Genomic DNA, 25,845 nt, shown 5'->3' on the forward strand with positions numbered 1-25,845 from the left:
GATAGATGGAGAGAGAGAGAGAGATAGATGGAGAGATAGAAATAGGGAGACAGAGGAAGTGAGTGAAAAACTGGGATGAAAGGAGAGCAAGACAAATGTAGCAAACTCCACAGCAGGCATTACTGAAAAGTTTTTTGGCAACATTCTGAAATTGCACTTTCAATGGTGTCAAATGTTTGAAAAAGAAGACAAAAATTATCCCTCCCCTCTTATTTTTTACTGTAGTGTACAGTGCAAGGAAAAAAAAAGTTTTTTTGTTTTGTTTGTAATGGGGTGCAAGTCACTGCAAGTCATAATACTGTAAAAGAGGATATTTTCGTGCGAGTAATTTTTCACGCTTGGCCAGGTAAGATGAATTTTTTTATTTTGCGGAATCGGGACATTGATTACTGGAACATATAGCATGCAAAAATATTAGCATGCTTTTATTTTTGCGCTAGCATCCAGTTGCACGAAATGTGCAAACATTTCCACACAAAAAATTTCCACTGTGACAGTAGTTGTGACGCGGAATATCTTCGAGTAAACTGTTTGAGGGTAGGAAAACCATTGTTAAGGGAACATGAAGGCACTGGATGATCCTTGCGACATATTAACATCACTACACATTCAGGGGGCCAGGGCAATATTTGTCAGGGAAAATGAGGGAAGCTACAATGTGTATGATGATACTTCCGATTCTGTATTTGCTACACCCGAGCAACAATGTATTCCGACAAATATTGCCACTTTCTCCACTGTAGCGTGTTTCATGCGTTTGATGCACCAATTCCCCTGATATTTGTTGCGAGTTTCAAAGCTACTACTTATAGCCTTCCGCTTCATCCAATACTTAAACTTTCTCACAGCGATACAAGAAGGGGACCATACAGTTCCATCTCATGTTTGTTTGTTTGTTTGTTTTGTTTTGAAGAATTGGATAATCTTTGGAAATCTTTTTAGAAAATGTAAGCAGAGTAAAGGGGAAATTGTGATGCATATGTTGCGAATCATTATTTATTCATTTTTACAGGACATGAAAGGAAAAAAAGTACTGCTTCATTTCATAATGCAAATGTTGAGTGAGTTTGCAAAGGTACATGCCCATCAAGCAGTATGGGTATGTTTGTTTTTGCTCATTTAGTTTACAAGTACTTTTTCTTTTTTTAATCAGGATATCTTCATGTGCTTTGTAGAATCCCACCAGAACATTTTGAGATATGCATTTTGGTTTCCCATGAAGGAGGAAATACCGGTATGTGAATGGAATGTAAGAGCTTCTTGAGGGTATCCAGCAAAGAGTAAAATTGAAAGTCATGACCAGCTGATGTTGCTGAGATATTTAAGTTAATGCTGCAATGTAATTAAAGTCTGTAAGCTGTAGTAATGGTCAGATTTAATCCTTCTTTTTGTCAAATTTTCCTATTTAAAGACCTGTGTTATTCTACCTAGTGTAGCTATGTTTTAGTTTCAGCCCGACACAGGTGAATATGTTTTAGCTATTTGTATGGAGTATAATGCTATTCTTGCTGTAAAATACTTCAAGGTGAATCTTAACTCTCTTCCCACAAGAATCGTGGTTCTCAATACTTGCCCAAACTGCTTACCCTGGTCCTGTGAATTCCATCTTAAATGGAGAGTGAGGTACTTAATGTGTCATGAAAAAGGAAGACCAAAAACTAGCCTAAGATTAATGAAGACAGTGTTCAAAGTTCGTATATTGCTGACTTCATTAAAATTCCAGTTTCTTTATTCCCATCTGGGCTTTTATTCCCCACCTAGGAGTATTTCAACACATAATTAACACCTTGTAAAGTATTTGTATGAGTATTTGTGATGATTTAAATGTGCCTAATGATGACATGATAGATTGGCTGCATGAACAGCAGGCATCAGTACCAACTTGAGTTTACAAGTAAATATCATATTTTTGTGGGGAAATATCTCGGGGGAAAAAAATGGAATGCAGTTTGAGCAGGAAAAATGTCAACAGTGGATCCTGTTTTTCCACACCTCACCTGGCTTGGGAAAGTTTGAAAAGTAAGTGTAGATCTTGTGCTTAATACCAACAGAGCTGCCAACTAGTACTGATTTTCAGTAATTTCTACTGAAATTGGAGAAGAATACTGAAGGTTGCAAGCAAATTACTGATTTTAGAAATTATTGTCTGTGATATATTCTATTACACTGTTAAGGATTACTGATTTTCACTCAAAAAGGGTGCAAATTACTGATTTTCAGCCATCAAAGTACTGAAAGGCTTTCACAAAAGTTGGCAGCTCTGTACCAATTTGTTGTTTACTAGTATGCCCCCCCCCCTTTTTTTTTCTAACTTGTGTTTCTACCTCTTTTGTGTGCGCAACTCTGTCTAGAACTTACGGTGTTCTATCTGGGGGAAAAAAAGTGCTATGAGACTTTGGGTAAAGCTTTGGGAAAGGACCATATTGAGTATTGCTCAAACCAATTTTTTTTTTCCTTTAATGCCATATGAAATAGAAGCCTGTGTGTCATGTAAAAAAAAAGTAATGTTTCATGTTTGCAAAAATCACCCATGACAAGAATTGATGCTATGACATAGCTACGTTATTATCATTATTCTCCTGTAAGCTTGACGGACTGGTTAATTTTTCATAATTACAGGTATATTTGACTCCTCATTGATGGAAAATGTTTGCAACTGAACTGCATTGTTAACAATTGAACAAAATTTTGGCCAGTTTCTTTCATTTCACCAAAACTATTTGGAAATTGAAGAATTGCCTTTTTGCGTGGTTTTTTTTTTTTTGTGACAGATCATTGCATTAATGTATATTGGAAAATAATTGTTAGCTCTTTGCAACTTTTACAAATCTTTACTTTGTACAATGTTTCTAATGTCCATTTGTAACCACAGGTGGGTTATTAATTATGATTTAATTTTCTTTGCATTTTTTTTTATCGAGGAATTGTATATATGCATTTGTGGTCTGCCAATGAAACAATTTATATGATTTTTAATTTTGTTATAGTTTATGAATGGGCAACACCTAGAGAAAATTCTCATGGGTAAGCATAATTTTTTTTGCTTGAATGCACATGCAGGGTGTAATACAATTTCCTTTTTAGCAAGTTTCATGTGTAATGTGCTACAGCTGATTAATCTACAACTTAGATTATTCTTGAAGAATGTTTTAGAGGAAGATATCACTCTTTCTTTTTTTCCCCATTTTCTTTCTCTCTTTCTTTCTATCTTTCTTCAGTCTAGTGTTCAAAAATAAATGTAAGATTGAGTTACAGTATCACAGATTAACCTCAATAAATGTTTGTTTCATCCGAACGATCCAACCCACCCACTATCATATCAATTACATTGCACTAGTGCCAATTTAGGTTCCAGTATGGTAATCTACATATTTGACCATTGACGTAAAGAAAACGTTTTTTCTCTCCATTTAACTTTTTTTACTCAATAAGTAGAATTTGATGAACTGAAGTTCATTTGATTTTCCTTGCACTTTAGAAGTTTTGTGTTGTATATTATGTTGAAAGTTTACCATTGGTGAGGGAATCATGGAGAACTGTTGTGGAGAGGGTGAAATTTTCGTGTGTTCGTTTGAAGTTGATGGGAGAACAAATCTGAGGAAAGTGGTGTGGCTAATGTACCAGAGCTTTTGAGTGGTTATACACAAGCCAGCATACTTCCCACTTGTACACTTTATTGGTCTTACGTCAATTCATCAAACAATGAACCACATATTTAGTGTCGCAAAGTCATAGACTGCACACTGTAATTTCACCGCTGCTGTTTTGGAAATCTTACATTATGCATGGTGTGGTTAACTAGGCCTCACCACTCTGCCTCCTTACTCTCTAGTTTTCTAGCAAGTAATGGCTTTACCAACAAGGGGAAAGTAGTGAAGTTTACCAATCTTCCCTCCCCTTGGATCATAAATGATGTGATTACCCAAAAGGAAAGATGTATTTATGTAATGTTTCTGAGGAGTGTACTGCAATTATAACAAGAAAAAATAATTCAGAAAAGAGTTTTATTCTAACAAAACACAGTGCCTGACTGAAATGGAGGAATGTGTAGTATTGTGTGTGGACTTGCATTTAAACATATTCCTGGTTGACTGAATGAGTTATATGTAGAAAGTAGTATGTAGAAAGTGCTCACTACTAGTAATTTGTTATGTAACAATGAAATACACAAAAGTACACATGAATTTACCAGAATTGATCCAACAGCAAGAGAAAACATAATAAATATGAAAATTTGTTGTGAATTTCTTGTTTGATTTGCTGCATTTTTTTTTCTGGCTTGTGCGAGAAAAATGAGAAAACTGGATAGTACATGCTTTCAACAAGTAGTACGTGTATAGGGAAACCCTTTTATAATGAGCTCACGAATAAGTTAATATGAGGTACCGCTTTTATTAGGTGAATTTGGTGGCTTGATTTTCCAGGACTGTATTTAGCTGGTCTCTTTTGTTTGTTTCTTTCTTTTTTTCAAGTCCAGGTATGTGTACAATGACATACGTGTACAGCTTGCGACATGCTGGGCCATCTCTGTAGAATTCACTGCCACTTCACAAATGAAAAGCATGGACGGAATTATTTAAGACTGAGTTGAAAAATTGTTTGTTTCATAATCATCTTTGAGTGCACCTTGAGCATTTCGTTAAAGGGGAAATCCAGTCCACATATAAGTTAGTCTGAAAAGAAAGAATAAGATATTTCATGTTCAACAATAACAACAAAATTGATTGAAATCATTTGAGAATTAAGGAAGTTATGACATTTTGAAGTTTCGCCAATTTTTCAGGAAACGGTTCTTGAACGGTCAATATGAATATGCAAATAGCAAAGTGAGCATGTCATACTCTCACAACCTGCCATATTATAGTTTGTACATGAAATTTGAAATTTCCAGTTTTTCATTCAAACGCAATTATGCTCGAGGCTCAAATCCTAGTATATCTAACTGATCACTATTCTGAAGTTATTCAATCAGAAATAATACTGTATTATGGTTCAGACTTCTTTGACAGCAACATTGAATTTTCATCATTTTTTTTTTTTTTTTTGGTACACGATCAAAGGAAAATTGTGAGGTTATGACATGGTTAGCTCACTCATTTGCATATTCTTATCCACTGTACAAGAACTGTTTTGCAGAAATTAGCATAACTTCAAAGTTTCATAACTTCCTATTTTTCATCTGATTTCAGTTAAATTTGTACCATTGAACTCGTAAGATTTAACTCTTTTTTTATCAGACTAACATATTTGGACTGGATTTCCCCTTTAATGGAAATGGCGCAATATAAATTGTACAGATATTGTTATTATAACTAGGTGAAAAAGGTGGTCACGACAGCATTGTCATATCAGGGTTTTCCTGTGTATGTACCAGGTAGTAATATTTGTGGTGGTAGTACATTGTAGTTGTACATAGCAGTGGAATTACTATCAGTAGTAGGTGTACATATATTCTGCCAACTTCACGATACCAACTCAAAGCACAGTGAGAAATTATCTCCAAACAGCCACACAGGGACGGAGAGATAAAGCATGAAGGACGTATGTACTGTGGTCAGATACCAATGTGAAGCGTTTGGTCAAGTCCCTAAGGCCCAAATTCACGGAAGTGGTACAAATGAAACCATGGTTTAAACCATGGTCAAAAACCATGGAGCGCCAAGTGTCGCATGGAATATTTCGTTATGAAATCAGTCGTTTCGTCAATGAAATGATTATTTTGTAATGAAATGACAACATTTTGTAACTAAATGAACATTTCGTCCACTGAATGATAATTTCGTTAACGAAACGGTCATTTTGTTGACAAAATGACCAATTTCGTAATGAAATATTCTGTGCGACACTTGGCGCTCCATGGTTTTTGTCCATGGTTTAAACCATGGTTTAATTTGTACCACCTTCGCGAATTCGGGCCTAAAAGTCATTTCATGCAAGTATGCTTGTGTGTGTGTGTCTTGTGACTATGCATGTACGTCAGGGATGTCGTATCTCCCAGAGGTGTCCATCGATCCTTATTGGTTTCATGCTCGTGTATCAGAGCACTAAGCACCAGTTTGTGAAAGCAAACAATATACAGTATGAAGGGTCACAAGTGTAATGGCAATTAAATTTTCCACAAGGTAAAAGATTCATGGGTAGATAAAGGTGTGATACAAATGTTACTTCTTGGGAAGACATAAACAGTGCTCATCACTAAGGGCATTATCGCATCTATTATTTGTCATCAAAAATTCATTCTTCAGAATATTGGTAGGTGTCACATCTTGCACACTCAGCATAATGCTTTCATGCCATCACCAAAGTTCAGTAACATTCAACATGTGTCTCTCACGATGCCATCTAGGGTGGTTTTAGCTGTGGTGGGGGAGGGGAGGGGGACTTTTTTTCGAGAGAAAATTCATCAACTTTAACTTGAAAAGCAGATACAAGTGGGCTCTCATCATAATGAAAGGTTATACAACGTAATGCACCTTGGTAACTGTCTTCGGTGTACATGTAACAGGAGTGCACTGCACCTGCATATAAAAACCTTTAAAAAATTAATGTGGTCTGGGTTATTCCACAACAGAATTACTGTATACCCCGAATATTTTGCGTGGTTTTTATTTTTCGCGAATTTCGTGAGTCGGGTGCTATTCGCGAAATTAACACACGCGAAAATATTGACTCTGATCCCGATGTGAATGTAACGTACACGTGTACACTTCTCCGTTCAGTACTTGACTCCACGATCGCGAATTTAACCACTCGCGAAATTGTCGGGAATTCCAGATTCGCAAAAATCTAGACTCAAGAAATATATGGCGTATACAATACAGTGTATAAGAATCCATTACATGTACTGTAAAGTAACCTGTCTTCAAAATATTTTCCCATTACACATGACATAAAAGATGTCTGCGACAGTAAAACTTTAAATCATTTTATCCATTTATTACATCAGATAAATACATGTATCGTTGCCATGTTTTCAGTTACAGTTTCTTTGACAAAAAAAAATCGAACAAACAATGAGGGAAAACAGTCTAGTGAAATGTCTTCACCATTTAGTTTACATAAGGTGATGTAGAGAGATTATCTAATCATTTAACTCACTGAAAACCACAAGCACATATGGCAAATGCATCCCTGAAAGTGAGAACAAACCCTACATTAAGAAAAATGTCATGTCTAGGGTTGGGAAACTGCCTACAATCCCAATATTGTAGCTAAGCAGAATATACATGTATTCCAATGCAATACATGTACTGCCTCACTGTACAAAAGCTACATATGTGTACATTGTACTGTCATGTATTTGGTCATGGATTTAAAGTTTGTAATCTCGGTCATATTCAACTGTTTACAAAATAAAGAGTTATTTTAGCTGCACTCAGGAATTCATAATCATAAGCCCCCCCCCCCCCCCCCCCCAATCCACTCATCAACTATGAAAAAAAAAAAAAATAATACACAAACTGTAGTGTTCAACAAAACAACATAATTACCAAGGCATAAAATGAGCAAAGCTGTTTATTACACTCAGTACCCTTACCATGGAAAAAAAAAATATACATGTATGAAACATAACAAATCAAATGATTTGAATAAAACTGAAACCCCAAGTTCAAGTTGATGCTGGAAAACAGAATAAAATCAAAATGAGACTCCAATAAAAAAAGTCTTCAGTTCTGTTGATTAGATTTGGCCCAAGGTTATTTGAGAGTTGATCTAAGCAGAGTGTGCCATCTAACTTTAAATTAGTAACATTACAGGAGACAGGCAACAATATCTCTTTTTGGTAAATAAATTTCCAAATTTGTCTTTACGGCTTGAAGCAGAACTGCTCTAAAAAATACGGACATTTCCTCATCTGCAATATTTTTCTGTCTTTTCTGTTTAGATGCCCTAATCAACAATGCCCGAGGTATCAAAATTTAATTCTTCTTCGCTCATTCTCGGATGGATATTCTAGCTACACATGCACAACATTGATAATCATTATGTACAATATATTTTACATCTGAATCAAACCACAGTCTGGCATACAATCTATGAGATGGTATCTACATCATGATACAGTGCGATAGAAATGGTGACGTACAACAAATCTTTAAAGCTCTACATATGCTCTGCAGCAGAAATGGTCATTTCCATTCCCCTGTACATTGTATGAACAATTGTTATATCATTGTATAGTATCCGACAAACTATGCTTTTAAAAATGAGTATATGAATGGAGCAATGCACAAATAATTTCATTTCTCATCTCTCTTGTACAGTAACAAATAACTGGGGTTTTTTTAAACTGAGCATAAATAATCGGGGGGGGGGGGGGGGGGAGAGTCATACACGGAATAAAATGAACGACAGAAGGTTGTTGTTTTATTATGTGCCACTGACATGGACCACTCAAATATACTCAGTATGTCACTGTCAGTCTAGAAATAGTAGTATTCTGAAAATACAATGAAGATCTTACATTATAACTACAACATTGATGTTCATAATTGACATGGGTTTCTGATTTGACACAAGACAACAAAAGAGTGAGTTATTTCCCATCCCTCCCCCTCCCCACACTATCATAAAAGTAGAAAGTTTACTTTTTAATGGCATAGATGAGAACATGTCTGTAAAGAATTGTTATTCTCACAAAATTCTTGCATGCTCTATTATTTGATGGACATTTCCGTCGAGCGCAAAATCTCAGAAAAATTTCAGCGATGTGCAGCAAGATGCAAACTGGGGAATGATAACACACCACAAATTTACAAAGATCTACATTGTAAGCACTCTTTGTTCTCTACCAAACAAATTCCCTTTTGCAATAAATCACTGCACATTGACTTGGACAAAATGTATTGGAAATGGACATGTATATTTCTTTGACTCATCAACATTTACAGCGCTCAGAAAGCGAGAGCAGACATCACTACGGATGGAACTTGCCCATGGCCTCCCCACTGCTGGTTTACGCAGAAAGAAAAGATGTAGGCAAGACTTTCTTGGAATACCTATATTATCGAGGTTTAAGTTTATTTGAGTCATTGTCAGGGTGAAAGGTTACCACAATAGATGGCAAAAGTGATGTCAGATTTTTAATTCAATGACAAACTTTGGGATGAGTGATGCATCTTGCCAAGATACCTCGGTAACATTTGATCAATTGTCCTGCACTCAATCGCAAAATCTTTTTATCACATTCTTTGGTGTCCAAAGGTCCACACCTGCACCGGAATGACAAAAACAAATAAAAGAACAAAATACGAATAACACCACAAAAGCAATCACAAGAAGTATGGAGTGGTCGTTCTCGCTGGTATGACGCGCTCGCTGTCCGGAACGTTGCGGAACAGCTTGGGCTCCCTGTTGTTGGAGTCGTTGAAGGCCAGTATGGAAGCGATGTTGCCGCAGCGGTAGCAGTAGTTGGGAGCGCTCCATACCGTCACCAGCTTGTCGTCAAACATGTACTTGTAGCCCTCCTGCACCAGCTGGTGGGCCCGGCAGATCAGCTTGAGGTTGTTGATGTGCACAAACTGTCAGACAGGGGGACAGGTCATGCGAAAAGTAATAGACAGGGGGCAAGAATGAATTGAAATCAAAACTATTCAAAGTTAAATCATTAGTGAAAAAATGAGCAAAGAAAATGGGACTCCATCTGGATCAGATAAATCAGATACAGAAGTCTCATTTTTTTCTTGCCTACATAAAATGTTTGCAAATAATCCTCAGTGCATGCCCATTGCAACAAAATGATCATCTCTATATTATCTTTATACACTTTATTTTTCCCAAATATAACAAATTTCTGACATCATGAAAGACACTGCTGTCTCCAGGACTTTATTGTAACAAGAGTCACCTGTAATTGTTTTATTTATTTTTCCATCCATTTTGTTACGCAGGTGAAATGAAACATCGCAAATGACGTCTGCGACATTCAAACAACTCCAGCAATACATTGTGAAGGATTAGGGCATTACATAAAGGTAGATTCTTTTCAAATCTTCTCCCTCCACAAAACAAATGCTAGCTGTACTTTGAGAGTGTCTTCTGTGATATTCATTTGTTTAAATGAGGAGCTTGCTGTGTATTGACACATATGAACAGTTCTAAAGAGTAAGTCTGTTGATTCCTTTAATCGAATATAAAATATAAAAAAAAAACAGATGTCTGTAGTACAGTGCACATCATCTTGTTCTCTCCTAGCTATCTTCTTTCATAAAAACCATATTACTACAACTGTAAAATCATATGCTACTTCCGAGCAATGGGGAGTTCATTTCTTCACACAAGTTCTTGAGGAATTTTACCAATCACAACGGAGTAGACACAAAGTACAGAACTAACCTTGCAGTAAAATGATATTTGAACAGGACCTTGTTAAAGTGCTCCTTAGACATCACTGAACTCAATGATTGATTGTCATGCTGTAATGATTTCATTAATTCACTTTGCAGCACATTTTCACTATCAAATATCTGCTTTTTAAAAAACTTTTCCCTCAAAACAGCATTCTCTCTCACAAGCTGTCAACATTCACGACCTCTCACCTCATGGGTGACCTTTGACCCAAACAGCCAGCCTGCTCCCCGGGGACTGATGGCCCAGGTGTCTACATTGTCTGGGTCAGACCATACCAAATGTGAAGAACAGATTGTCAAGGAAGACTACAGATTCACAGTCAGATACAAAAATGTGCCACCTATTTTGAGGTGAAAGCATATTATACTATGCATATGCTTCAATAAACTGTGCACACCGTACAGTAAGAGGAATGTTGACATACCTGGTACATCTGCTCATGTACACAGTGTATGTACACATGGAAAATAAGTTGCAAAACAAATTCAGATCTCTTTCTCTTTTTCCCAGAGCTAGATGATGATGATAAAAGAATATTTCTGAATCATGTGATATTCATCTACTCCCGGTTTTGAACCGAGATGCACTGTAATTGTGCAGTTACCAAGAATTACTTCAAATGCAAGACAGATGAATTTCAATTCCTCCCTGAAGCAATTCTCCCTACATCCTGTATCTCTCCCACTTGCAAAACAAAACAAAACAAGACAAACAACAACAGCAAGAGAGGTGGAAAGATGTGCTCATCATGATAATACACTGAGGACAAGAATATTAACTACCGGTCCAAATCATTCATCAGAATTTCCTGCAGAAGAGAATTATCTGACATCCTTTGAAAACTTTCCTCTTTATAGCGGTATTAAAACCCCTGGAAGAGAATCTATCAAGCCCCCCTCACGTTCCCCAGCCCCCCATCATCACCACGTTTCATCTCAAAGACAGCACTGAGCTACAAGGTGTGATCTGGGCAGCATAGCAAAGGATATCACAGAAGGCTCCTTTGTGGGGGATCTCCTGGGCGCGCTCGATCATTCTGATCTGGTCCAGTGTCTTGACATCCGGCGACAGGCCTCCGTGTACACACAGTATCTGCTCATCGATGATCTAATGGGGCGGGGAGATTACACAAAGATTGGATTTTGATCCTTGAGGACACTCTGATCGTTTCAATGCTGCCTACATTTATGTCATCCTGTAATTTTTCATTAAAGGGATGGTACAGTACTGGTGGAGATGAAAATTGGGCTTTAACTTTTTTGCGAGTTACCAAGAAAACACTTATGAAATAGTACCGAGCATACCATTTTAAGAGGAATTCAAAGTTTATTTGATGAAAATCGGGTCTGGAATAACTGAAACATCCAAAAACAAAGTAAAACAAAGGGATCGTAATAAAGTTTGGGTCCAACACTTTATCAGAATCGCTACGCTTTGGATATCTCAGCCATTTCAAAACCAATTTTCATCAAATAAACGTTGAATTCCTCATGGAATTATATGCTCTTTCATATTTCATTAGAGGTTTCTCACTATCTCACCAAAACCTGTTAGAAACCTGAAATTAGGTCTCAACCAAAACTATACGATCCCTCTAAGGATACAGATACAGTTCCATTTATAAGTATAATTTGATAAGTCAATGTGTTGATTATGGTGGTTGTAAATCGAAAATCAATTTTAACATAATTCATCATTTCCTCCCTGTTCTGAGATACAGCTTTCTACTTCTAGCGACAATTTTGATGTACTGTTCAAGCGATTGTTTATCTATCAATTTAGTGGATCAATCAGACTGCGTAATAGTTTGATTGCCCAGTTTACACAGGGACTTTGCTGCAATGTGTTGTTTCCATCTTCCAAACTGTGAATGGCAGTCATAAATGTGTCATCCATATACTAGTTTGTACATGTACATCAAAGCACAGGTGTAAACAAGAATAGCAATCTCAAAGATAAAGAATATCTGTACATAACTCTCACAATCACATGTCCAAAAGGCTTTATTTACACGTTCACAAATGACTATGATTTTCTGGCCTGCTATACTCAACCAACAAAAAATAACTGCACAACCATCTCTTTTCCATTGTTTTATTGGGGCTTGTCATGACAATATTCTTCATATTTCTGTGATCTATTCATTCTTTCTTCTATTTTGCTGACATATTGAAACACTTAAAATCAACAATTAAAAAAAAATGAACAAAGTTTCTCTCTCTCTCTCTCTCTCTCTCTCTCTCAAGAAAAAATCTTTAAAAACTGATTAAATGGGAACACTAGTGCTCGGAGTCAAGCAATCTGTTAAAGAAGTATTGTGATTGGCCAAAAATTTCTGTGTGTAGGGAATCAATATGTGTGACATGTTTTCTTTCAGTTCCATCTTTAATCTCACAGCCAACATTCAAATACGGAAAAAAACGTATGTGGTTAAAACAGCATCACTTACCGCTGCCACTGTGAGAAGGTCAAAGACTTTGGTGCAGTATCTCCAGGCATTGGCATTTCCATATTTTGTCTGACACTCATCTGTGAGATGAAGGAAAAATTGCTGGTGATGGAACACTGTGAACTCTTAACTCCCAAGAGCAATGTTCCATGTATAAATGACACGTCATATAACATTTGAAAACACATCTCTGTGCAAATACATCAGTGATATCATATCCCTCTTCAGGATTTAAAAGGCATTCTTTATCATGTTGTCACTTTGAAAAAACTGTCCCAAATGGTCTTACATGCTAGCTGTGTAACTGATGTTGTTTAAAAATGAAGCTGTTGAACAATCAAAGTTGCTGAAAATGATCATCAAATCGTTTATGTTTCAAGATTTATCAAACTAAATTTTTGCAATACACATTAGTGTCAGAATTAACCATACAGAACAATTAATAGCATGCTGACAATCTGTTCATATTGGTCTTGTGAGTGATGGCATAATTTTTAATACACCTACACATGCCTGAGAACTCCTTCATCCCTTTGGACATTATTGTACATCTCAGAAAGCAGAGCTCAGAGCTCAACAGCATCTTTCAAAGTGAGCCCACTTCCTCGTCAGTGACGGTTTTAACCCTGTATTAACTGGGGAGGGGTCTATTTGATGATACAGCAACATTTCTTTCTGCTGTTCAATGCATCAGAATAATAAAACTGAGCTGGAATTTGAAACTAGCTAGGCTGGTGGCAAAGGCAATCTTCTAAGAAGTTTGATGCAAAATTTTGCAAACAGGAATGGCTGCAGTTAAAATTCATACTGTAAATGTCCATATTTTTGGGGCATTAATTTTTTGAGCTAAGTAGCTCAAAAACATATTCACGGGTTCTTGAATTTGCGCTGCACGATTGTCAACCCATTCAAAATATGCAGAGAAAATTGTGAAGGTATCTTCGCCGGTTTTAGAATTCGCACTAGCCAAAGGTAGCGCGAAATGCGTGAAAATTAATGTAACGCAATAATTTGTGCATTTACAATATGCACAGTACTTCCACTTACCATAGAAGCCGTACACTTGAGTGATTTGTCTGCTCTCATGGTTCCCTCTCAGCAGAACAATGCGGTCCGGCCACTTTGCCTTCAGAGTCAGTAACCTTGTGAAAGTCTCAAGGCTGTAGTAACCTCTGTCGACAAAATCACCCTGCACAGCACACAGAGTGATGGGGAATGTAAGAGCAAAGTATGTCATGAGAAAGAAATACTTGCAAAACAAAATTATACCCATTGGAAATTTTGAGATGCACTATATGTTTGAGCTATTTGATGTTTTAAGTCTTTAAATTTCCCTGCAAATTACCATTTAGAGGGGAATTACCCCCCTCCCCCCCCCCCCCCCAAAGGAAAAAAAAAATGTTGATTGAGTGAATGGAGCAATATTAGTAGAATACATCAGCAAAATTTTGAGGAAAATCGGGCAATCCGTTCAAAAGTTATAAATTTGTGAAGTTTTGGTGACGAGACCGCAGGATCAGAAGACTACTACCGATCATGACATCACATATGTGACCCGCTACAACAAAAAGGTCCTAAAGTCGCGCACGGTGGAAGCCGTGAAAATCGAGTTTAAAGTCAGAGCATTAAAATTGGTCAAAACTTACGATTTTCTGATTTTGATATATTATTGGAGTCTTACATGTCTTCTATCATCTGTCGAAATTTTGAAGCAAAATGATCAAAGGAAAGATATTTAAAAAGATAATGTTTTTCTGAGCCATGTTTTTTTGCGTTTCAACGAAGCAGAAACTGGTTCGAAAATTTGGATTGAGCGCCACAGATAGGTTCCACCCCTAACAACGACCAGAGTGATCTCATTGGTCAGTTTGCTGCTTGCTGCTAACCGAAGCGTGAAGCTCGCACACTGCCCAGTCGACTGGTGCGGGCGGGCGGGGTGCGCTATGCTCAGCCGCTTCTCACATCCTGGTCACTGATTGGTTGGTGGGGAGACCGCCGACGCTGATGTGCTTGAATGACCTCTTCGGGGGTTGCTAGGGCTTACCTTCTATCGTCCAGAGCTGAAAGCTGACTTGCGTGTCCCTTGATCGCGATTGCGTCGAAAGGAAGACTTTTAGGGCGCTTTTCTCGAAACTGTGATTTTCCACACGTCTCGACATGCTCTCTTTTAAACATCGATATCTCCGCAGCCGATTATCTTTATAAAATCTGGTGATACTCAATTTAAAGCAGAAAGATTAGGGGATTATATCATGCAATTTTCAAATAATCGACCTCGCCCGACTTTAGGATCATTTTGTTGTAGAGGGTCACATATGGACTACCATATAAAGAAAATATAAAGAAAATTAAAAGATTTTTCACTTTTTTCGAATAATGAAAGAGCACTAGACTTACCTCCTTCAGAAAGCAAGGGGAATAATGTTGCCCTTGACATTGTCAGTAACAAGTTCAGGGAATGTGAGGGAATACTTACAGTACATGTAAAAGGAGAGACAATACCCAAAGAGGATGTATAATTTAGACAGTCAGAATGAATGGTCATGTCATTTACAACACTATCTACAACTGTGTTGCTTAGGCAACTATCTGTCTCATCTAACCATAAATAATTGCAACCAATTCCAGCACAAATCCTCTTACCATGAAGATGTAACTTGTATCTGGTATCTGGCCTCCAGTTCGGAAGAGTTCTTCTAGATCATAGAACTGAAGAAAAAGGTGAAGATGTGAGATACACCATGCAATTAGTTTCTGCTGAGAAATGAGAAGTCTTTTTTTTTTCTTTTGTCATTAAAATCATACAGAAACTTTAAATATCACTTCTATATTAAAGTATATAACCTAAGCACAACATATAAACACAGTGCATGTGAAAAACAACTAAGGACATACAGCCAAAAAAAAAATTAAATAAAAAAAAAGAATAAACATAACTTTCCTATATCAGTTTGATATTGAACATGCATGGTGTAAAATGATGTATACCTCTCTCTCTCTCGATTAAAAAAAAAAAAAAAAAAATGCTGCACACATCACACAACAAAACAAGATTGGACATTAAGTTACCTGGCCATGTATGTCACCACACACTGTGACTGGGGTCGAGACTGGCTGGACATTGCATTCTTCTAGCTGAAGGTCGCACACAACATCGCACAATTTCTGGACAAAGAGAACAAGGAAAGGCTTAGCCACAATCAGCAAAAAGACAATAAAAACATCTTGTGTTTAACTGGCATGTCCTGTGGAAAGAAGTTGCTTAATGCAGGATATACAGTTCCAGTGGGACAAATGCAATCAAGCCTCACAGACCACGGCCATGTAGAAGCTTAAAATACTGTTAATCAAATGACCACAACATCAACACTCTGGTTTGGGTAACAGAATATGGAGAAGTTGTCAATTTAAAAAACCCACACCAAGATTCGACCCCCCATGCCACAAGTCAACCACATGCAAAAGCATAGGCTTTTACACGCAGCCGACGGTCAAATTTTGGACAGTGTTATGGTCGAATTATACGGGCAGCTTGCTTTACTACAGTTTCTGTCATGTGCGGTCATTACAATTGCTGAAGCCAAGCACAAGCAGTGAATCCTACCGCTGAGAAATAGACCAAAAAACTCTCTGTCTTTAGGAGTTTTTTATCATTTTTTGACCTTTACGGTTCTCCTCCGTATAGGAGGGGGTTCTGTGCAGCCAGCCAAAGTCTCCGCGGAACATATCCGCGACGACAAGATACACTACAGACTGATCTTTCAGTCAAGCAAAGGAAAAGCCACATTAACCACAATAGACTCTTACATGTAGATTTATAAATTACGGTACCCTTATAGCCATGCCATGAGAGTTCCAGTAGTATTATTGTTTCAGGGTTTTAGATTTAGATCATTCAGTAACATATTCCTGCCCAGGCTGTAAACCATTAAGCTATATTGTGAAAAATTACCCAACTCATTCACTTCAAAGTATCGTTTAGTGCATGTGTCACACTGTCCCACCTCCATTCACTTTACATGCACATGCATGTGCGCACTGAATAAGTGGGGTAATTTTTCACGATAATGCCCCATATTATATTCTAATGATGACTGGTTTTAGTCAGACAGTGCTCACAACATGAGTATTACACTCTAGATAGTCTAGAGTGTGAGTCGTGATTGACTGTGACTTCTGAGCAGCATTGCTGGATGGTGATTTCGGTTAGAAAAAAGGGTGAAATTTGGTAATTTTTAGGTGATTTTGAGACCAATGACAAATAATCACAATAAATGAAAACGAAAATGCATTTCGCCCAAAGTTCTCCCCTAATCGCGATCAAGTACACATACAGCTGTACCACATTGCAATTTCCTGTAGAAACAATAATCTGTGCATATTTTGTCACTCTCACTTGGTGATTTTAGATGACTTTCGGTGATTTTTCACGTCTTTTGGTGATTTTGTGGCCGATTTTGTTCTGTTGGGACCTGGCAACGCTGCTTCCGAGTTAACTGCGACCAGCCCCAACGCGAATGATACTGCGTACAAGGATAAAGGAGCGCCCCGGGATTTACTTTTGAGTGTGTGAGATCGAAACGAGAGCGTCTAGCGTCTGTCGCTGTCTGAATGGCTGTGCTGGCGACATTATTGATTGAACAAATATAATATCACAAACGAATGATGCACATTTCATGGCTTAATCAGAAACGCAATATGACGTCCACCCTACAATCCAGAGAAGAAGAATGGAGGCTTTAATACAGCACTTACAGTAGGAGTCTATGCATGTGACAGGCAAACCATTTCAGCCAAAATCAGTGTGAATCTGTGTTTAGTGTATTGTCCCACATATTCGAATTATTGTTGGAAGTAGGTAACCCTTGCGTACACATTCAAATTCACATCGATGATTTGGAAGACAATTTCGTCCAAACAGTCATTACTCACTGACAGTCATCATCAGACTATATCAGCAAATACATTTTAACTAAAAATCTCACCTTCAAGTCATTTTCTGGGAGGTACTTGCACTGTTTGGCGATTTCAATCCACCGATCAACGTTCGACGTATCTGCCATTTTGACTGCGGAAGTTTGTCATTGAATAACGTTACGTTCGATGACGTCATGGGGCAGTTCACAGACAAGACAGCGTTTATGAACATGATCTAGATCTACACGTACCTGTACTGCGTACTGCATGCATACTGCTCCCCAAGTAGTTCATTGATAACCGGGATTTGTAAAAACGCCGGGATTTGTAAAAACGCCGGGATTTGTATAAAGACGCCGGGAATATGGTAAAAATGTCTCGCCAGGAAATGTATAAATTTCGAAAATTGTATCAACGGAAATGTAAAAACGCTGCCAGGAACAGGAAATGCAAAAATCATGCATGACTTACTTCAACGGTATGACGCCTCCGATGTTAATAGAAAGATGAACGCGACGTCTAGCAAAACTTTAACTGCTCATAGAACCTTTAGGACCTACCGTTTTCATTTTCTTGTAAACCCCACAACATATTTTTACCAAACTTGGCAGACAGCATCTTTATGGCGATTTGATTGAAAGATCAGTCTTATCTTGTCGTGGGACAAGATAGGTGGGATAATAAATCATGTTTCGCTGAGACTATAGGATCTTTATACGTCTGGCTTCACGGAATCTGCCTATGGCGTCCCCCTCCCCCCCGTCCCTATCAAGGCACCCATGGGTCCGCCATAATCAAACATGAAATTTCAGTCTTCATAGCACTAACTTACCTTTATCTCTTTCGGTTCGACAGAAGAAGACAAAAAATTCCAGAGACTTGACTTAATCCCCACTGGCCCCCATTCGACGGTGGAGGGGGTGGTTATCATCACCATAAAGATGCTATCTGCCAAGTTTGGTTAATTAAAATCCATCGTAGATTTTCAAGAAGAAGTAAAAAAATGTGGAAAATCCCCCCCACCACCAATCATGACCCCTGGATTAGCCACTGATAACAAACATGAAATTTCAGTCATTAATGTCTTCATAGCACCAGTATAATTAGCTCTATCTTTTTTCGATTCGAAAGAAGGAAATTAAAAAAAAAAATCCAGAGTTTCAGGGACTTGAAAGCTTCTGCCCCCCTAATTAAACGAATAAGATCATAAACCATAAAGATGAAAACGGTAACGGTTATGAGCAGTTTTATTTGACATGGAGTTCATTTAACATCGGTACGTAGTGCCGTTGAGGAGCATGATTCTTACATTTTCCGGCAAAATTGAACATACAGATTTACATTTCCCGGCGAGACGTTTTTTTATTTCCCTTTGATGTAATTTTGGGGATCGATTTTTACAATTTCCCGGCGAGACGTGTCTACAAATCCTGGCTCCACACGGTTTACGGCGTTTTAGCAATATTAATCAGTGCGTGCCCTTCTCTATGGTCTTTAATAGTCTGAGCCATGCAATCGCTTTCATGTACCTTCGCGCACAAGACTTGTAGTATAGATTGTAAACCCGGTATTGCCCATTCACTACAGTATTTGAAGTCTGTAAAACTTTAATTTGTTTTTGCAACCTTTTAGCAACATTTTTTTTTTCTTTCAGCAACTTAATGCAGGCCTATGAGTTTACAGTCGACACATGATGTATAGGTCCCTGACAGCAAGGGTTTCGAAAGCCTGTCCTATGGAACTAAGTCTTTAAAGAAGAATGGGACCTATGATAATTATGTGTGTATGTGAATAAAAGGGGCTAATCCAGTCAAAATATAAGTTATATACATGTATAGTCTGATAAGAAAGAGTAAAATATTACAAGTTCAAGTAGGCACCCTATATAGTTTTGATAGAAATAGGATGAAAAATAGGCCTACGGAAATTATGACATTTTGAAATTTCGCCATTTTTCAGAAAACATTACTTGAACGGTCAATATGAATATGCAAATGGCAAAGCGAACATGTCATCCCCTCACAACTTACCATTATAGTTTGTATATATATATACATATATTTTTTTTAAATTTCCGGTTTTTCATTCAAACGCAATTATGCCCGAGGCTCAAAGCCTTATCTAACTGATGACTATTCCGAAGTTATTCAACCAGGAATAACATCATGTTTCAGACTTCAAGGACAGAAACATTGATTTTTTTTGTCTTTTTGTTGTTGTTGTTGTTGTTGTTGTACAAACACGATCAATGGAAAATATTGAGGTTATGACATGGTTAGATTACTCATTTGCGTAGTTTATTCATATCTACTGTATAAGAAATGTTATGCAGAAATTAAGAAAACTTCAAAATGTCATAACTTCCTTATTTTTCATCCGATTTCATTCAACTTTGTTGGAGAACCGGAATTTTGCACGTCAATGACCATGGAACAATGCGTCGGTGTATATAAAACAGCTGGACCGATTTCCGATAAATGCAACATTCAAATTTATACCCACTGAAAACCCCAACCTGCAACGCAGTGGTTGCTTCCGACTACAAGGGCGTTTCCCCAAGGATTGCATGCCTTTACGTCAGAGCAACTTTACGCACGCAAACTGGATTTCTTACTTACAAACTGATGTTTATGGTAGTACAAATACAATTTACACTTGTACATGTATGAAAATATAATGAATATTGAAACGAATGACTGGAGCAGACTCTTAAAGGTTCCGAAACGAATGAAGTATCCAAATTTGAATAAATTACCCAGCCAACAGCTCCCTTACGCAACCTGAATAGCAAGCATAAAGTGTATAACTGTACAATGTATTTCCTGTTGAATAGTCAGGGACTGCCGTTACGCCAAAGCTTATAAGACATGTAGTTTTTTTTCCTCATTCCTTCAATAAATATATTTAGTGATAGGATTGCTCGCATACTAATGTTGTGTAAGCTAACAGTCTGTGTTGTAGAGTCGTGTCTTATACAACGGTTTATTATTATTTGTTCACAACCAACACACAGAACACGATCAATCAGAGGTTCACTTCACCAAAAGTCTTTATTGAATCAGATGGGAACTCGAATACCAAGTCAGTACTGTACAAGCGCAATGGCAAGGACGCGCACTCACATTCACTCAAAACTAAAGTAATATCATAAAGTGATTATACACCCCACGGAAAATCAATTTGTATGTGTGCTTCAAACGCGCAATTTCAATTACACTGTAGCAGCTTGCTCCACGGCAATCACACCATATCTGTACACCCAATCATGATAACAATTATTCTATGTCACGTGATGGCACACGACGCGTACGTAGTAAGCGATGCTATTATGATGTCACTCAGGAAGACTTTTACGATATGATATGGATTCTGCTAAGCGTAACATTTCCACTTTGGAATATGCCCCGCAAAAGTGCTCCGTATATTGGAAGCAAGCAAACAAACTTGATCAAATTTGTTCGGAGCAATATGTGACAGTAGCACATGATAATATCACTAGCATAACATGTAGAAGCACGAACGCTCTTCACTTAATCGCACCATTGACCCATTTTGTCCATACCTCTACTACTTGAACCTGGGAAGGGAAGTGCATTAACAATGACTAAGCACACTTTGACAATAATGTGAGTTAACTTGTTTATCATAGAGCAATATACCTACTTACCATTGCATGACATGCTATAACATCACGCGATCTAAAAGAATTCAACCGACTGTTTTGTTATTGCAACCATAAACACGAGGTGGTACAGTATAACCGCATAAATTTTATTGTATAAAGAGCATGGGGTTCTTTTCCAAATCTTCCTTACGGTAAGTTTCCTAGCATACACAGCCCCCGACCTCAAAAGAAGAAGCAGATGATTAAATCATTCCTAAATTTCACTTTTGATGGCTTCTATTTACCCCGCTTAACATTATATTTTACCGGTGTTCTAATGACTATAACTCGAACGTATGAGGTCTTGCTGTTGATATACATTGTCATTTGCACTAGTATTTTTTCTTCTTCAAATTTGAAATCAAATTACCTCCTCTTTGTGCACCTTAAAAAAAGCAAACACTCTTTGAATACACTAAGTTTCTCAAAGCTGTTTGAGGTATTTTGGCATACGTTACGAAAAATACTATAAATAATATCTGTAGTAACTGCCCCAACGATTTTACACGTATAACAGATATATGTGACATAAGCATGAATACTCACTGAGTTGTTTTTACTGGCGGTTAAGTTTCTCCTTAGATCCCTTCCCCTATTTTTTCTTGCATTACAAATGAAGCTTTAGTACTTCCTCAGGAGGCAAAAACATTAGCGGCATTTCAAATAGCACACTTTTTATAAACACACCGATGACAATATTCTTTCACTTGGATGATAGAGTGCCCCCCCCCCCCAAAAAAAAAGAATATCTTTCATTCACAGAGCTGTAGTCGGGCATGCGCTCTCCTTTTGTTTGACAAAAAAAAAAGAAAAAAAAGAAAAGAAATCAGAACAGTTCGTGATCATTGTTTCCAAATACCACGTATACATCGCTGTAGCAACGGATTCCCAGACTTTGCTTAAAAGATAAACAAACAACAAAATACAAAGAAAAAAATCACAATCATCCATTTCATCCCTTCATGACTGTGAATAAATCATCACGCATTATAACTTTTCACATATAAATCATTCTTCAATCAAAATATACAAACCGTTCAAATTTCAACAAATATATACTCTTATCCGATTCGGAATAATACGTGCAGCACATATTTCAGACAATTACATATATCCAAATTGTGACGAATACAAAAGTTGCATTGATGTGATACGGCTATAGCCAAGGAGGTTTATCTCCTTGGTCTAAATAGACGATCATTTCAAACACATACCTGACGTTTTATCGTCATTCGGTGAACATATTTGAAAAGACATTTAACAAGCACAGGGTTCGAGAAAACGGGAAGCAGCGAAACTCACAACATGCACACGCCATCATTGACGATGGGCGAAATCCCTGTCGCTGTACAGCCTAAAGCCCGCCGCACACTATACGACTGTCGGTCGCACGACTGACAGACTCTGGATCCGAAATAAACCATAATAACCTCAGAATAAACACGTTTGTTTATTTCAGATCCAAAGTCGCTTAGTCGAGCAACCGAAAGTCATAAAGTGCGACTGGCTTTACATTCACCAAGTTTGACACACTAACTAAACCTACGAGGTTCCCAGATGTTACATGGAGTAAACATTTACGGGGAGTCAAGTTACATGTGGTTAAATACAATGTAACAGTGTTTTAACTGGAGGTAGACAAACCGGCGCCGTACATTTCGGAGGAAGAAAATCCAAGCGGTAAACACAGGATATAAGCGCGCGCGCGCACACACACACACACACACACGGTTTAACAGATGCCACACCCACACAGCAGTCCTGCCTATAAAAATTAATAAACGAGTCGCACGTGTTTTTGGAACGCCCACATTAACAAGACAATGAGTGATGCTTTTCAAGTCCTTTATATCAAGCGTCGTCGTTCAATGCTAGCTGTGGGAATAATGGACACCTTATTATATGCATCCTCACTACATTTCATTCACTCTTTGTAACTATTTTTGACTCACGATTTGGCAAAACAAACAAGATTAATATAAAGGCAAAGCAGCTGAAAAGTTCCGATAATTTTCTTTCACAGCAAGCTTTATAACAGCTTTACAGCTTTTACTGTCTTTGTACATGGGAATTTCAAAGAGAGAGAGAGAGAAAAAAAAAACACTTTTGACATACAACGGGCAAGTCTGCAGAAATGCAACGCAATGTACCATGGGCTGATTACTTCAAATTTCACTCTGGTCAGCTTTTTACGTTCAAGTGAAATAACAGTATTAGCAGAACAGATTTCAATGAAGCGAGGCTTGCGTTTCCGTGTAATAGCCAAAGAGATTGCTACATACTGTAACCACACATTTTTAACTTGCCGAAATTTCGATGTTACGAGTATTGCTCGAATTTAGAGCTCTTTAGTCTCCAAGGACAGACAACAAAACTTGAAATCTAACTTAATTTTCTACTTTTGCTTTTGGGTGTATCAGACTTATTTTCAACAAATGCTTTTGAATGTAAAAATGTGACAGGAGACCTGTTACCTTCACCATATGTAGCAATCTACCAAGGTACATACAAGGAAGAGCGTGGGCAGTAATTTTCTGACTCAGCTCGCTGTGCACTCAACAATCACGGCATCAATGCCATTTCACAGCAAAGGAGCAAAAGCAATCAATCTTTGAAATAAATACAGGATGAGATATATATATGATATTTGCACACACGACTTTAACAAACCAATGTTTACAACCCAAACTCATCTCAACTAATGGATGGCAAAATAAAATCAATAATTCATATCAGATTGCGTCATTTTCTCTATCCCAATACGAGACAAAAATCTGTCCAATCCTCACAAGGGGTATAGTACTCCTGGATCACTGTGGACTTGGTGGGGAAGACTTGTCCGTCAAGAGACCTATCATGTGCATGAGATCGACTATTTCTTGTCCGGCTTCCTGAAGGTTCGGTGGCACCACGTTCCGGTACGCCCTTCGCGCGTCTTCCAGGCTGTCTCCCTTTTCGCGGTCCAGCTTCATCATCACCTCCAGCGGGTTCGAGATGTGCAGGTAGGCCGACGTGGCCGCGCCGAGGACAAGTCCGTGTGCCTTCCTCCACTTCCACTCCGATTTCAGCGCCGCCCACTTCTCCGCCGCGCCGTCCAGGCGGGCCGCCTTGCTGGTGTTGGCATACTTCTCGATCACGGCCTCGAGGTCCTCCACGTGGCGGGGGAATATATGCGGCTTGATGAGAGTCTTTGGAAGCACACGCTGGAAGATGTACGACTGAAACTTGAAGGCGGTCTGTCCCGCGAGCATCGCCCACATTTCCCGCTCGCGAGTTTTGTTGTCGTCTTCGCTGAAGAAGTCCTCGGAAAGCACGTCGTTGCTCGAGTTGGAGAGACTGTGCGACTTCGCCCTCGTGGAGGGACCCGGCTGCGGTTGCTGCTCCTCGGACGGACTCGAAATCTGCGAGCGCTGACGTGCGATCAGCGGAGTGACATCGGTGGCAGCTCGAGGGCGTGCCCCACTGGAGACCGCACCACTGGTAGACATCGGTTCTTGATTGGCTGAGGAAGTACTAGTAGTCTGTATAGCTTGTTCTTCTCTGCTCACGCTAGGCTTGTCCAGCTTGCCCGGACAGCCGTTCTCGCCAATCGTCGGCGAAATTGCATCCATTTTCAAAATATCAGCTGCTTTTCAAGTCACTTATACCTATATCAGCATCAAATATTTTCTTTGGACGGATTCGACAGTAATTGAATTATGAGCAGGGTAACCCTGCTTGCACTAATATTCATATCGACGAAACAATGACCATATCTTGTTCCTACCAATGAAGACATCTGGCGGCTGAATACTGTAGCACTTGTGCAAATGTTTCGCGGAGGACAAATGAGCGCAATGGAATAAGGCTTGGCGAGTGAATCATTGCGAATAATACGCGATAGTGTCGCCTGGAAAAATAGCACAACTGATAAGCGGGTCCAAGAAGCTGGTGGGGCACAAATCTTAGGAAGGAAAAATAAGATAAAACCGAATACAAACACCAAGCACCCACGTGCCCTTCAGATATCTTTGTTTACGACGCACCTCTGTACGCAAAGAGGACGGACGCAGTTAGATAGCACCTTTTTCCTTGAGGTTGTCCCGAGTTATATCACGGTTCCGATGATGCAAACGCAAATCCTCTTCATACTAATCAATGCGTTCCTGAAAAAAAATGGGAAGCAGAGAACAAACGCGCGAAGATGTTTGCTGCTCAAAAATTCTACTTGTCAGTGCTTCTTCGAACTTAGGACGGGTATGAAGACGGCGACAAGAACTCCTCTACACGAACGGTGGCAGTGGCCAAACCAACGAGGCTCGATCGATCAAGTCCCGCGCGAAAGGACTTCTATAGGCCCAAAACAAAGGAAGATCGAGGGGACTGAATGGTGATCCTTCGGACCAGCTACGCTCAGGTGCATTGTTCACGCCACATTTCCATCTGATCGGTCGATTTTTGCATCGCACACGTAGAGAGGGACTCA

At 38.5% G+C, this 25,845-nt stretch overlaps 2 protein-coding genes across 2 annotated transcripts; both read right to left on the reverse strand.

Moving 5' to 3' along the window:
* Positions 1-8,870: 8,870 nt before the first annotated feature.
* On the reverse strand, positions 8,871-17,868 carry LOC139742737 (serine/threonine-protein phosphatase 6 catalytic subunit). Its single transcript, XM_071653264.1, has 8 exons — positions 17,785-17,868; positions 15,869-15,964; positions 15,443-15,508; positions 13,847-13,988; positions 12,800-12,879; positions 11,340-11,457; positions 10,539-10,630; positions 8,871-9,521 (listed from the first exon to the last, which is right to left on the reverse strand). Exons 1-8 carry the CDS (start codon positions 17,860-17,862, stop codon positions 9,273-9,275), a joined length of 921 nt encoding a protein of 306 aa, XP_071509365.1. The 5' UTR covers positions 17,863-17,868; the 3' UTR covers positions 8,871-9,272.
* A 6,322-nt stretch (positions 17,869-24,190) lies between these two features.
* LOC139742748 (uncharacterized) lies at positions 24,191-25,305 on the reverse strand. Its single transcript, XM_071653273.1, has one exon. It carries the CDS (start codon positions 24,989-24,991, stop codon positions 24,191-24,193), a length of 801 nt encoding a protein of 266 aa, XP_071509374.1. The 5' UTR covers positions 24,992-25,305.
* Positions 25,306-25,845: the final 540 nt, after the last annotated feature.

This window comes from Diadema antillarum, unplaced genomic scaffold, assembly GCF_040938485.1.
Source record: "Diadema antillarum isolate AM-2024a unplaced genomic scaffold, OU_Dant_1.0 scf00000033, whole genome shotgun sequence".
Classification (NCBI taxonomy): domain Eukaryota; kingdom Metazoa; phylum Echinodermata; class Echinoidea; order Diadematoida; family Diadematidae; genus Diadema; species Diadema antillarum.